The sequence below is a fragment of the Dasypus novemcinctus genome, chromosome 11 (genome assembly GCF_030445035.2).
Source record: "Dasypus novemcinctus isolate mDasNov1 chromosome 11, mDasNov1.1.hap2, whole genome shotgun sequence".
Classification (NCBI taxonomy): Eukaryota; Metazoa; Chordata; class Mammalia; order Cingulata; family Dasypodidae; genus Dasypus; species Dasypus novemcinctus.
Genome location: NC_080683.1, coordinates 56,943,971 through 56,957,537, shown reverse-complemented (window position 1 = coordinate 56,957,537; position 13,567 = coordinate 56,943,971). Strand labels below are relative to the sequence as shown.

Sequence of the window (13,567 nt, the reverse complement as noted above, 5' to 3'; positions counted from 1 at the left end):
CCTCATTCTAAAACTGTCTACATTTGGGTAGTTAAAATTTTGGTACTAAGAAAGCACAATTGAAAGTATTTTATTAATCAGTTTTATTTCTCCCTCCCCACACAGGTTATGATATGTCTACCTTTATAAGGCGGTACAGTAGATACTTGAATGAAAAGGCTTTCTCTTATAGACAAATGGCATTTGATTTTGCCAGAGTAAAGAAAGGGTATGTTTTTTCTTTCTCATATTTGTTTGAGCAGAATGAGTCCTTGATGCATGCTTGATTTAACTAAACTTAAATGCCAAGTTTGATCATGAAAGCCCAGTTTATAATCACCTAAAAAAAGAAACTCAATAAATAATAATATAGAAGCTTGCATTTAGGTTGCAGTATGCATTACTTTATATCTCCATGTAGAAAACTCAGCTTGCTGCTCAGAGTTGACATGGTCAACATTTTATTTGTTAAAAGTAACTCAAAATTCTTAAGCATGTATATACCTTTAAATAACTGAAGATGAAGAGAAGTAAGACAAGGTTCATTTAAACGTATACAATGGCTATAGATGGTAACAGCTATTTCAATGCATTTTGATTGAGGTGAAACTTAACTTGGCGCTGTACTTTATATAGAGTTCCTAGACTTTCATTGCCAGGAACATAGGACAATATTATTGGTGCTAACAAAGAAAGGATACTAGATTGAGAGTAAATATATTGAAAAATGTTTATGGAAGATTTAAGTCAACATAAGCAAAGTTTGTGTCAACTAGAAAGAAATCTTTATAGGAAAGCTGACTTAGTGTCTAAAGAGTCCCCTCCTACATTTTGCTGCTTGGATTCCACTGCCAAATACATATGTATGTATGTATAAGCACTGTGCTTTGGCATTTTATCAGTATTCAAACAGTTTTTGCATGAATGCTTTTCTGGCAACTTTAATCAAGAGGAAATTTTAACATTAAAAAGGGGATAGAGCAGCATATTTCAGAAGACATGGCATCTCAAATATTAAATATTATATATTCTATTGGGATCTCAGCAATCACCATTATTATTTAGCATTATTTCAGATTTCTTGTGAATGCAATACAATGCTTGGAAACAAACAAAAATGCTACTTACAAATAATAGTAACCCCTTTAGAATTAATTACAGTTAAGTAGCAGACTACAAAATAAATGTAGAAGCATTTGTTTTTATATATTTACCAGCAAGAACTAATTAAAGTATTTAATTTAAGAAACAGAGGCCATAACCAGTGGCAATAAAAGCATTAACTATCCAGGACTAAGCCTGAAAATTAATGTGCCCAACCTATATGAAAAGTGATAGGATTTACTTGGAGTTATAAATGCATGTTTTAAAACACAACAAGGTATGCCATGTTCCCAAAGGGAAGACTGAATAATTTAAGGTCTGTTTTATTCTGAATTCATTTGTTGGCTTATTACAATCCTAATAAATCCTAATGGTTTTATTTTCATTTTTAAACTTAATAAAAGACTCCAAGTTTTTTATAATCCAAATTTTATCTGGATTATAAATGTGTCCAAATAAGCAAAAAATTTATTTTAAAAAAGAGAGAATTTGTGAGTATGGGAGAAATAGATTAATTACCAAATACCCAAATATGCTTCTCTGTGGGGGAAAAAACCCACAAAACCTTGTTAGCTTTTATCATAATTCAAAATAAATTTCAGGTGTTTTAAAGAGTTCCATATAAAATCTAAATATATAAAAAACTCCAAAAGATATAGGTGATGTTTTCTTAGGATGGATAAAGTTTTCTAATTATGAAAGAAACTGAATAAACCATAAAGAAAATGACTTATATGTTCAAATATATAAAGTTCAAAATGGTGGTAATTTTGGAAGTTGGGTGGGTTTGTTTTACTATTCTGACTTCTTTGATAAAATTTCTGTACTAAAAAGTTAAAAGTGTAAATTTATATACTATGTTTCATTGATTCTATGATGAAAGTTTTTTTCATGTTTTAACTTTGGAAATTGATGTATATTTGACAATAAATAGCATGTTATCATTAAGGCCTGGAAGCAATTTTTCTTTCATAGCAACTAGATAATTTAATAGTGCATCTTATAGTCTACAAATTATGGTTTATAAATAAATGTATAGAAAAGGCAAAGTTGGAGGGGCAGAGCAAGAGATAGAAGTGAGGCAGAGGAGTAGCGACTGGAAAACTATACACTAAAATGTAAATGGAGATGACTGTTGAATGACATGCTTGTGTCTGATTTTTTATTTTCTTTCCCATGTCTTATGTTGTCGTTGTTGTTTTCCCAATAAACGGAAAAAGGAAAAGTGAACTTTTAAACTAGTTTTAAAAATATTTAATGACTCAGTTCAGCCTCCTCAAGTCCACATCCCATTGGTTTTGATATTATACACAGTCTTAAATGCTGGAAGGAACCAGCTTTCTCTGCCTGTAGAGTTCCTGGTTTGTGTTTGCTGCCACAAACCAGAGGCTCAAATTCTGAACCCACTTACAACTAAATTCCTTCTCTAGGTCATAATATTGTGGTTTAGAAATATTTTTTTTAGTTTTGAAGGAGAGGATAATTGCAAGAATTTAAGCTATTTTTTGCTCGTATTAGGTATGTAAGAATAATAACTACCTTCTGGGGAGAAGAATTAGCTCATGTACACTATGTTACATTTTCAAATTAAATTAAAACCAGAGTTTTCCCATACAACTTAAAGTTTGCCTAGGAATATTATGTGCTTTCTTTTATAAAAATTGATTTTCTAGTCATACTGATCTTTTAATGGGAATACTAATTTTTTCCATACCAAATATTCTACTCAGAAATTCTTTCTTACTTTCAAACATACCACTTTTTGGACCATAAGCCTCACATTTGGTTATCATTGCAGGTAAGCATCATTGCCTATCTCCATGGCCAGTTAGTAGATAATACCATAATTGAACTAATTATTAACACCACCTATTGATTAAGAAAACCTTATTTGAAACAGAAACATTTGACTTTAATTGGTAATTGCCATTTATTCCCGCTCTAAACTGATGTTTGAATAAGGCCAGAAGTGTTCAGCCAGAAGTTTTTGCAGATCTTGTATCTGTTCCTAACTCGAAATAATGGCTAAGTATCATAGGCTTAATATTTTAGTCTCAAGTATACACACACACAAATATAACTCTAGTCTCAAGTGTATACACACACACAAATATAACTCTGTTTTCTAATAGCTGACCTAATCTTAGCTTTGTACTCCATTTTTTTTACATGGTGGTGAAAAATATATACTTGCCTATTCAAAATAAATTAGTTTCTAGTGGGTAAACCATATAAAATTAGGGCTTTCCCTTTATCCCCTTCTGCTTAGAAATGATTTTAGTTCATATGCCTTTCTTCCTTCAGCTCCTTACCTTGCCTTGAGCACCATTGCTTGTGTTCCCAGTTGTATTGTGGCCTTTCTTCAGTAGGTCCACAACCTTCTCAGAAAGTTCTATATCACTGAATAGGCAAGGAGGATATTTTGGGATGCTTTTTCCTGTGTTGAAATGGGAGAACCCTGAAAATTGCCATCATTAGCGAGTTCAACTCACCTAGGTATCCCTCTGTTATTCCAATATTGGCACTCCTCAACCATCTTAGGATGTGGGAGCTTCTCAGAGGCCTATGGTTGGGTGCAGGGTATAGTGGTCCCTCTGGCTAACCCTCTAACACCAACCTCCTGTCAAATCCCCTGCAGCTAGTTAAACTCATAGCATCACTTGGGCCAACTTTGCATATCATAATGCATATTTATGTACTTTCTGTCTTACGGATTTTGTAGGCTTCCAAGACATGTTTTCATTCTTCCTCAGACAAACACACACACACAAAAACTTGACTTTTAGAAAACCTATATTTTTAATTCTGTTGGTTCTGTGGTGGATTTAGAAAAATCTGTTCAGAAATTCCATTCACATCTTTGATCCAAACTGTTTTGCTTTCCTCCTGATGGCAGTGCAAATAAAAAGATAGGTATTTATTATCTGTATGGTTGAGGAAGGAGAGTGGATATAGAAGTATATAGAGAGGAGAAGCAACCCCTTAATACCTCAATAAGAACATTAAAACAATGCATGTATTCTTGAATTTTCCTTATACAAGGAAGTTTTATCCTTCTCTTTTCTTTTTTTTAATTATAGGGCTGAAGGTGTAATGCGGACAATGGCTCCTGAAAAGCTACTAAAGAGTATGCCAATACTGCAGGGACAAATTGATGCACTGCTTGAATTTGATGTATGTATCTCACCATGAAATATCTCTGACACAATTAATGTTGTCTTTAATTTGAACATGGACTACCGGTAAAACCCAAGATTTCCTACAGAAAGTTTTAGATCTGCTAGATGGTTTAAGTGAATACCTAGTTCAGGGCATAAACACTGTTGAGATGATTTGGGTTCCTCAGATTTTCCAAATATTGTTTATTAAATCCTGGAAAAATACGTGTGGTGCATTCTTGGGACCCCATGTCCTGAGCAGCATGGCAGCCTCCATTTGTGTTTGACAGGATGAAGTAACTGCAAACAAAATATACTTTCAGGCAGCTAAATAACTTGTCCTGCTGTAAGGAACCATTTTATATGGAATTGCTTAAATGACACTATCCATCAAAGAGTATTACTTTTGTTTTATCACAGATAATATTGGTCCTTCCTCCTGGCAAAAACAGAATGATTTGGCACTTATGACCATACCTCTATTTTAACGGTGGTGGTGGATGCACTAACCTAACCAACACATGTCAAAAATTGTATAGAGATAAACTGCACACACAAATGAGTACAAGTACAACTGGGGAAATCCAATGAGATTGGTGGTTTGTATTAATGTCAATATCCTGGTTGTGATATTATACCATAGTTTGCAAGATGTTAACCATTGGGGAATATTGGATAAACGTTACTTGGGATCTTTCTGTATTACTTCTTATAAGCTCATGTGAATCTACAATTATCTCAAAACAAAAAGTTTAAATTTTAAAACATCATACCTTATTCATGAAAATAAAATATGTTGACATGTAGGGAAATTCTTAACTCATATTGTCAGCTTTACTCTATTCTGGTGATTGCCAAAACCAAAGATATTCCTTATATTCATAACTTGAAATCCCTGTTAAGATCCTGTGAAATTTCATTAAGAACAGTAAATAGGCCATCCTACTGGGTTGTTTTTTTTGTGTGGGGGGGTTGTGATTTTACAGTAAAGACTTCATGAAGTATATCTGGAATTAGTTCCTTTCATTTTTTTTTTTTAACTTTTTATTCATTTTGCTTTCTTTGCCTTCCTTGCCCTAAAGGAGAAAATAAGTCATAAGGCAAAAAAGAGCCTGAAGAGTTTGTAAACAGGGAGTGGGGTCTGGGGAAAAACTATACGCATGTTTGATAGTTTGGAGTATTTAAGGAATGACTATGCCTCTTAGGAATTATTTTAGGAGTAGTTGGCTAAGGTAGCCCTTCCCTATGCAGTGGTTCCTTACTGAGTCACTGAAGTCCCCTAGAGCCTGACTCCTTCCTCGGAGATGATTTGATAAGGAAAGGTGGCGGCAATGGAATATAAAGTAGTGAAAGAAACAAAAGACCAGAAAGAACAAAAGACGAGAAGTTGAATTTGATTATCTATGAGTCATTGGCCAAATAGAAGTTTAAATGTATTATAATTGATACGACCAACCTCATTGGCTGAAATGGGGGGGAGGGAGGGGTGCAAATGCAGTTCATCTTTTTTTAAACATTTTTATTAGAGAAGTTGTAGATTTATAGAAAAATCATGCAGAGAGTACAGAGTTCCCCTAACCCCCTGCACCACCACCACCACCTCCACCCATGCAGCTGCAATCCATCATTTGCTATTGGGAGGCTTATTGAAAGTTACTCAGCATTTGTAGAATATGAATGAATTTCTTAGTAATTATTTGAGACATTTTAATGTACTTTGAGAAAAATCATGATTTGGTTATATGCAGTTAACTTAATAAATTTTCATCTTTTCATAGGTGCATCCAAATGAACTAACAAATGGTGTCATAAATGCTGCATTTATGCTTCTTTTCAAAGACCTTATCAAACTTTTTGCTTGCTACAATGATGGAGTTATTAACTTACTTGGTAGGTAGAACTACTGATTCTATCTCCTATCCTTTGACAGGCATGTGTCTTATGAAGGCACCTAGCATACCCGCCCTTTTGCCCACTAGGTGTAATCAATCTATTGTCATCAAAGTGATATCTTAGGGGATTATAATGGCTAGAGATTGATATATCCCCGAAATAATACAGTGAGAGTATGCTGGCATCCCTGCTCGATTAAAGTAAGCTACTTCTAATGGTCTTTACTTATGGGGATAGAGATAAAAGCATTTGTCACTTTTTTAGCAGCCTCCCAGGTGCACAGAGCTGTGTTTAGTTTCCTCTCTGCTCCGCTCCTCTTGTAAGGACACATTTGAATCTCTGCAATTAGGAGTCAATTCCTGATTAAGCTCACAATAATCTACTCTTAACTGCTAAAACCCATTCATCTTTTGCACAAATCAAGTATGCAAGTTAAATAGGAATGTGATGGGAGTGCCATCCCTATATCTTTCTAGACATGTCTTTTCCAACTGTGTATTCAGGAAACTAGGGAAATAACCACAGATATTTTCATGAACTACTAGATCTAATTTTTTTATCACCTAGCCCCCATAAAGCCTTACTCAGACTGGTAGACCATATGGTGACTTTTTGGGTTCCCAAGGAATAGAATCAGCTTGGAGACAGTGTCCAGTAATTCCTGAAAAGTTTTTTTGCTCTGTGTGTAGTTAATCTGCAATAGATCCCTTTGCAGAAGACTAAAAACTGTGCTTTGGGCAGTGTCTCAAGGCCCTTCCTCAAGACTAACTGGACTGATTATTAAAATTCAGGTTGCTGAACTTTCACCCAGAGTTTCTGATTCACTAGGTCTGGGGTGAGGCCCAAGAATTTGCATGCCACGTAAGTTGCTGAGTGAAGCAGTTCCTTCCCATCTTTGGGACTTCACTTTGGGAACCAGATGCTCAGGCTAGCTATTTTGAATCTACATATTTTGGAAAGTCCACCCCAACTGATAACTTACCAATTACATTACATATCTAGTAAAATGTTCCTTCTTTCCCGCCTAGCACTTTTAAAATCCATTTTCATTCTCTCTAGATTTTAGTCAATTAGGTTACTAGATTCAATGAAAAAATAAATAAAATACATTATGATGCCCAGTTACATTTGAACTTCAGATCAACACGAATAATTTTTTAGTATAAATATGTTCCATGCAATATTTGGGACATACTTATTCCAAAAAAAAAAAGATTTGCTATTTATCAACAATTTAAATTTAACTTGGCATCTTGTATTTACTGATATAAATTTGCAAAATTTTGCACTTCTTTTGGCATATATTTTTTCTCCTGAGTCAGACTTTTTATTTCTCTCCCTATGGCATGATGAAATTGCTGGATTCTAAACCTCATTCTGACTATTTAGGCAGTTGGCACAATGATGGCAGAAGGAGTGGAAGGGAAAATAGGGCATGAGAATTTTCATCCCTTTCTCCAGGTGAGCTTATTACAGAACCTCTAAGTAATGCAAGACCAGCTTCCTCAGATTGGGGAGGAAAATCTCCTGCCAGTTAAGGAAGTTCGTTTTGGTTTGAATCTACCCAAGTGTGCTACCCTTCTAGTTTTCAGGGCCCCACCTTTTCTCAATAAATGCCCCAACTTTCACAAAGCAGGCCATGGTGAGGCTGTGATTTTAACTAACCAACCTATGTTATAATTCAGTAATTCATGGGATTATATGCTTTATCTCTGACCTTTAACTATGACAATCCTGTGACTCTAAAGATTATTTTAGGATTGGTCTAGAGTGAACTTGGAGTGACTTGGTCCATTGTAACTTGTATCAATAATTTTAAATCCTGTATTGTTCTTTTTTAAGCTCCGCAGTGGAGTCAGCCACAGCCATCCACCCCATGGTTTTATTGTCTTCTTCCCATCATGATGGTCTATCCCAGCAGTCACACAGTGTGATAAGCTTTCTTTTAGGATCCTCTTTCCAGAAATCCATAGGTGATAATTTAAGTTATTATTTTGCTCCTGTATAGCAGCCACTCCTAGAAACCGATTTCCAATAGTTGCAGGTGGTCATCCATTACTGCCTTCACATCTGGTCAGTTTACATGTCTGTCCCAGATTCCCCCATCTTGGACATTTTTGAGGGTCTGTTTTTTTACAACCACTTCAAGTACCAAATATTGTGCCTGTTCAAAAAACAGAAACCACTCTTCATAGTCGAAATGGAAAGTGATTTAATACAGGGAATTAGATGTTATATTTTTTTGGAAGCTTGCAGGAACTAGTTCTAGATTCCACCTCCTGAAATGACTCCCAGAATAATGGTACTCACCCACTAAGGAAACTACTACTTCTGAGGCCAATACTTGTTTGAAAACAAGAAGCTGCTGCTTCCACCACAGCTGCCTTGCAGCACCAGAGAGCTTGAGAACAGACACCTGAAGCAACTCTCTCTGGCAACAGGGAATCAGATCTCAGAGCTATAACCATCACTTCTCAAAACCCAGGAAGCTGGAGGTGGAGAATGGAATGCTACTTGACATTCTCATATTTCTATTTTACTTGCCAGAAGAAAAAGCTGAAAGGGTACAGGAAGATGACTTCTGCCTCAGTTTCACCTTCCATGTCTCACACAGGTCTATCTAATTTATAGAACCGAATTTGCATCCAAAACCCTGGTTTCACATGAGTTTAGAAAAAGATAGACTCGAGATAGGGTCAGCCAATCACTAACATCAAACACAGTATGCTCTTGGAGGTTTTGCCTTTAATGGAAGGAGATTGCTGCTCTTAGTACTACAGTTTATAAAGTCATATACTTTGTCAGGTTAGAGAGTTTACCAGTAATCCATGAGACTAGGACAGGTTTTCCTAGTTTTCTTTTGCTGGCTCATATTATTCCTCTTTACCACTCATAATTGTGAGCTTTTGCTAAAGTTTGTTTCTAGTCTTCTATTTACTGCTTTTTCTGTATTTTCTCCATTGAAAAACCTGTCACCTCCATGATGCATCCCAAATCTGTTATTTTAGTCCTTGCCTTTTTCCTGAGCTTCAATTTTGCATGTCTTATTATGAGTAGATACTTAAATTTGGATATTGTATTCTCACATGAAACTCAGTGTCTAAAACTGAAGTGTCTTGAGCTTACCCTTTCTAATCTCCATGTTGCCGGTTATATGTACTTAGTCTTTTAAGTCTAAAACCTCATTTGTCTTTGGTGTGCTGTCTTCCTCAGTCAAAAATATCCAATCAAAAATGAAGTTCTCTTGATTCATCATCATACTTTTTTCACTGGTGTGCCCTTGTTTCCATTCCTACTACCTCCTCAGGATTTATTGTCTGTATTATTATTTGACAATTAAAGTTGTGCAGCCTTGTGAGTCTCCTCTGTTGTAGTCTTGAACAGCTAACTTTCTCTTTGTGATGACTTTGCAGATTGTACTAAGAATATATTTTTTTCTTCATATTAAAAGAATAGCCATTCATTTAATTTGAAGGAAAGAAAAAAGATAATCTGTTGGCTAAGATTTAGGAGAGTGTAACTGGTGACATTAATGACTAGACTTCACTCTGCAAAAGTAAGGTGTACATTTTTTTTAAAGATTTATTTTATTTATTTATCCCCACCCTCTAGTTATTTGCAGTCCCTGTCTGCTGTCTATGTCTATTTGCTGTGTGCTTTCTTTGTCTACTTGTCTTCTCTTTGAGAGGCACTGGAAATTGAACCCAGGACCTCCCATGTGGAAGAGAGGTGCTCAGTCACTTGAGCCATCTCAGCTCCCCAGCTTGTGTCTCTCGTTGTCTTTCCTCTTTGTGTCTCTTTTGTTGCATCATCTTGTTTCATCAGCTCCCACCAGCTCGCCTTCTCCAGGGGGCACTGGGAACTGAACCGGGACCTCCCGTGTGATAGGCAGGAGCCCAATCACTTGATCCACATTCCCTACATATTTTGCCTTATAAAATTTCTAGTGTTGAGTGCCCTTCAATCAGTGTTGCCAAAACTGCTCTTGTTAAAGTGACAATCTAGAAAATAGGTAGGCAAGATGTCATCTTCACTATTTTGAGGTAGGTGCATTTTTTTCTTTGCCAGTTAGTTCTAGATTAGTTTTAATCAGAGAGTTCGTGACAAATTCTCTACATCTTATTTTGGTATAATACTAGTGCTGTAGATCTTCACAAATGTTTAATGGCTGTAATAAAGTTCTAACTTATATGTAAGAGAATGCTTCATTATCAGTACTATTACTATTATTATTACGCTTACATGGATGGTCGTTACTGATAGACCATGTGAAATTTGTTTGTCTCTCAGGGGTAGGATTTCTTTTCATTTTGGTACCTTTCCTGAAACAGTTATTCTTTAAAGGCTGTTACTAAAATGGCAAAAGAAATGTATCAAAGCTTTATAAAGATTCATGTTGCAAATGTCAAATTTGACCATTTTAAATACTGATAATATGTGTTCTTTATAGTATGAAAGAAAGGCAGAGGCTCACTTCTGGGTGACCTATCCCTTCTGTAAAAGGGTTAATATCTCTGAACTCTGCCCTGGTCTCTACTGGGATATTGGACAAAGGAGCCTTACAGCTTTGTATGCATCAGTAAAACATTACTCATTGCCTTTCTGTGTCATTTACCAGTTATGGAAACGATTATGAGATTTTAACCCAAAGACATAATTATTTGAATGTCTCTTTGCTGAATCCATGGTTATCCTGAAAGTTATATAGAACTTTGAAAGCATCCAGAGGAGAGAAAATTTACTTAAGTTTTTGATGCTTTGGTTCTAAAGGGAAATTGAATATTGTTTAATTTTTCTTTTTTGTGTTATTGCTGAAATCTGATGCAAAGAAATAAACTTAGATTATGATAAGGGAAGTAATGTAGATATTTGGAAGAGATTATTATGTGAAGATTGTTTAAAAAAGAAAGTATTTTTTATCAGAATAAGTCCTTATTTTCTAATTTTTTGAATTAATACTTTCCTCTTAACATATGATAGGATAGAGTAGATAAAGAAAGTATGGATAGATTTGTCCATTTTTTAAAAGACTTATTCCCCTTTCAAATTTTAACAAGTAGAAAATAGTATGTGTTTGTTTTCTTGATAGTTTTCCTTCCCTTGAGTACCCTACTAGGAGGTCCATGTTAAAGTAAAATTACCAAAAGACTGTCAACAGAAGGTAATGAGTAGCTGCCCTCAATAATTAGTTCTTTGTGTAATTATATATTTTCAGCCTTACTTGAGAAAATTAAAAATACTCTTGAGGTAGTAAAATTATATGCTGAATGAACTATCAAGAACTTTCAAGTATGAGAGAATATAAAAATAGCCTGTGTTTAATCATGTGCAAATTTAAAATAATGAACTCAAAGAAAAAGCTGGGCCATCAATTATGATAGAATTGCTCTGCTATTTTAACCTAAAAGACACATTATAGTGTTTGAAAGAAATAATTTATGACTGATAACAGCAAGAATCAATTTATACTGACTATAGAAAATTTAAAGAAATAAAAAATACTATAGAATGCAGTCATACTTTTGAAGAATTTACTGCTGTTTTCCAAGATAGAATACAGGGATATATGGATCATGAATTTAACCCATTGTGGCAATTCATCTACTCCTCTGCTTTTGTTCTGTTTTTATCATTTAAATTGCTTCATGTGGAAGAGATCATTATCTCAGAACATAACACCTTTCTTGAACTATTTGGCCACCTTTGTTTAATACTTTATATAAATTTTAGTGTCATGTGCTTTGGTTGAAACATTAAGTTTTCATTAGTAATCTTATCATAAGCTTAGAATGAAATTGAATATAATACACTTGTCTTTAAATTGATTATCTCTTTATCTCTCTAGAAAAGTTTTTTGAAATGAAGAAAGGACAATGTAAAGATGCTCTAGAAATTTACAAACGATTTTTAACTAGAATGACACGAGTGTCTGAATTTCTCAAGGTTGCAGAGGTAAGTTATATTAAGCCTCATTGGGATTATAATTTTAAAATACTCCTCACATATCTGTAGCATATAATAGAATTTACAGTCTGGTAAGACATTCTGCCATAGAGCCAAAGTGTATTAGGGTTGGAAGAGATCTCATGGTCACCTCAATCTCTCACCCACAGCTGTACTCAGTGTTCCTATATCCCAGTCAGATCATTCTGCATTTGAATAAAAGTTTCATGGATAACAAATTCATTTATTGCTTTGTCAAGGGATCTGGTCCTCATTCTACCTAATATCTAGCTTTTTTATAAGAAAGTACTTCCTTTTTATTGATTTGCCTTTTGAAATGCTTGTCTATTATTCTTAATGTGTATATCATAAATTATAAACTGTGACCTTCCTTACTGTGTTAATTATTTAAACACAATGAAAGAATAAAATTGTTCATTTTATCCTTAAGGATATCTCTTTATATTAATATTTAACTACAATAACTAGGTAACCACAGTTGCTGTTACTAAAGTTTGTTTGTTAGTTGGTGTGTTCTCTTACAAAATCCATTATTGATTCATATTGAGATTGGAATCACGTTATCATTATTGTAGTCCTTTGGCAGGATGACAAATGAGTTGTATCTTAAACAGCAAAATATACAGTTCATGGGGACATTTGTGCCATGTTTTTGCTATTTTTTGCCATTTAGAAAATAACAGTGTAAGAACAAGCATTTTAAGCACACAATTTCAAAATTAGAAGATAATCTATACCTTTATATTTCAAACCTCTTTTATTCACAGGGGTAATAATTGTCACATCCAAGTTCTGAGAAGAAAATATCACAAAATGCTAACTCTTGAGCTTTGCTCCCTGTAGCATGTAATAAAAATAAAGATCAGTTTTATATAAAATGTGAAATAAAAGGTAAAAATTTACTTATACAAATTACATATACATTAAAGCACATTTATGTGCATTTTCTCATGTGTTTGTTGATGATGGTGATTATTAAGAAAGAATAGAATTACCTGATACTTTGAAACTTTTACTTTTGCTACTGCCTTAATGCTTATAATCATGGGTTTTATTTTTCATATTTGAAATTATTTTCCATGGTTCAACCATAATTATCATTCTAATTTAGTAAAATTTATTTAATTTCTGCCAGTGAAAGGGTCATTTATGCCTAAGTATCCAGAGCAGATTATTTCATTGTTCCATTATATCCTGTTGCCTGTTTCCCAGTTTTCCTATGTGTTATTATGTTTATCAAATAAATAAGGGTCTGTACAAGTGACAGTCTAGGGTGTACATTTATCTAATCAGTGTAATAAGGCTGGGCTGAAGGTTTTCATGAGAAAAGAAGTAAGTTATTCATGTGTCACTTCCATCTATTTTTACACATAAAATTTTACTGCTTTCCATATTCTAAAAAAAGCACTTTGTGTCTATTGATAACCTCATGCTAACATAGGCATAATTCATGCAGTTGAGAAGAAATG

The 13,567-nt window shown here is 34.3% G+C and overlaps 1 protein-coding gene across 2 annotated transcripts in view; it reads left to right on the top strand.

The window, feature by feature from the left end:
* SNAP91 (synaptosome associated protein 91) overlaps positions 1-13,567 on the top strand; it is a 159,653-nt gene that overhangs the window by 68,026 nt on the left and 78,060 nt on the right. For both annotated transcript variants that reach the window (XM_058307097.2, XM_058307098.2), the window contains exons 5-8: positions 106-208; positions 4,164-4,257; positions 6,020-6,131; positions 11,980-12,086. In XM_058307097.2, the coding sequence (XP_058163080.1) occupies positions 106-208; positions 4,164-4,257; positions 6,020-6,131; positions 11,980-12,086 (416 nt within the window). The remainder of the gene's footprint in view (positions 1-105; positions 209-4,163; positions 4,258-6,019; positions 6,132-11,979; positions 12,087-13,567) is intronic.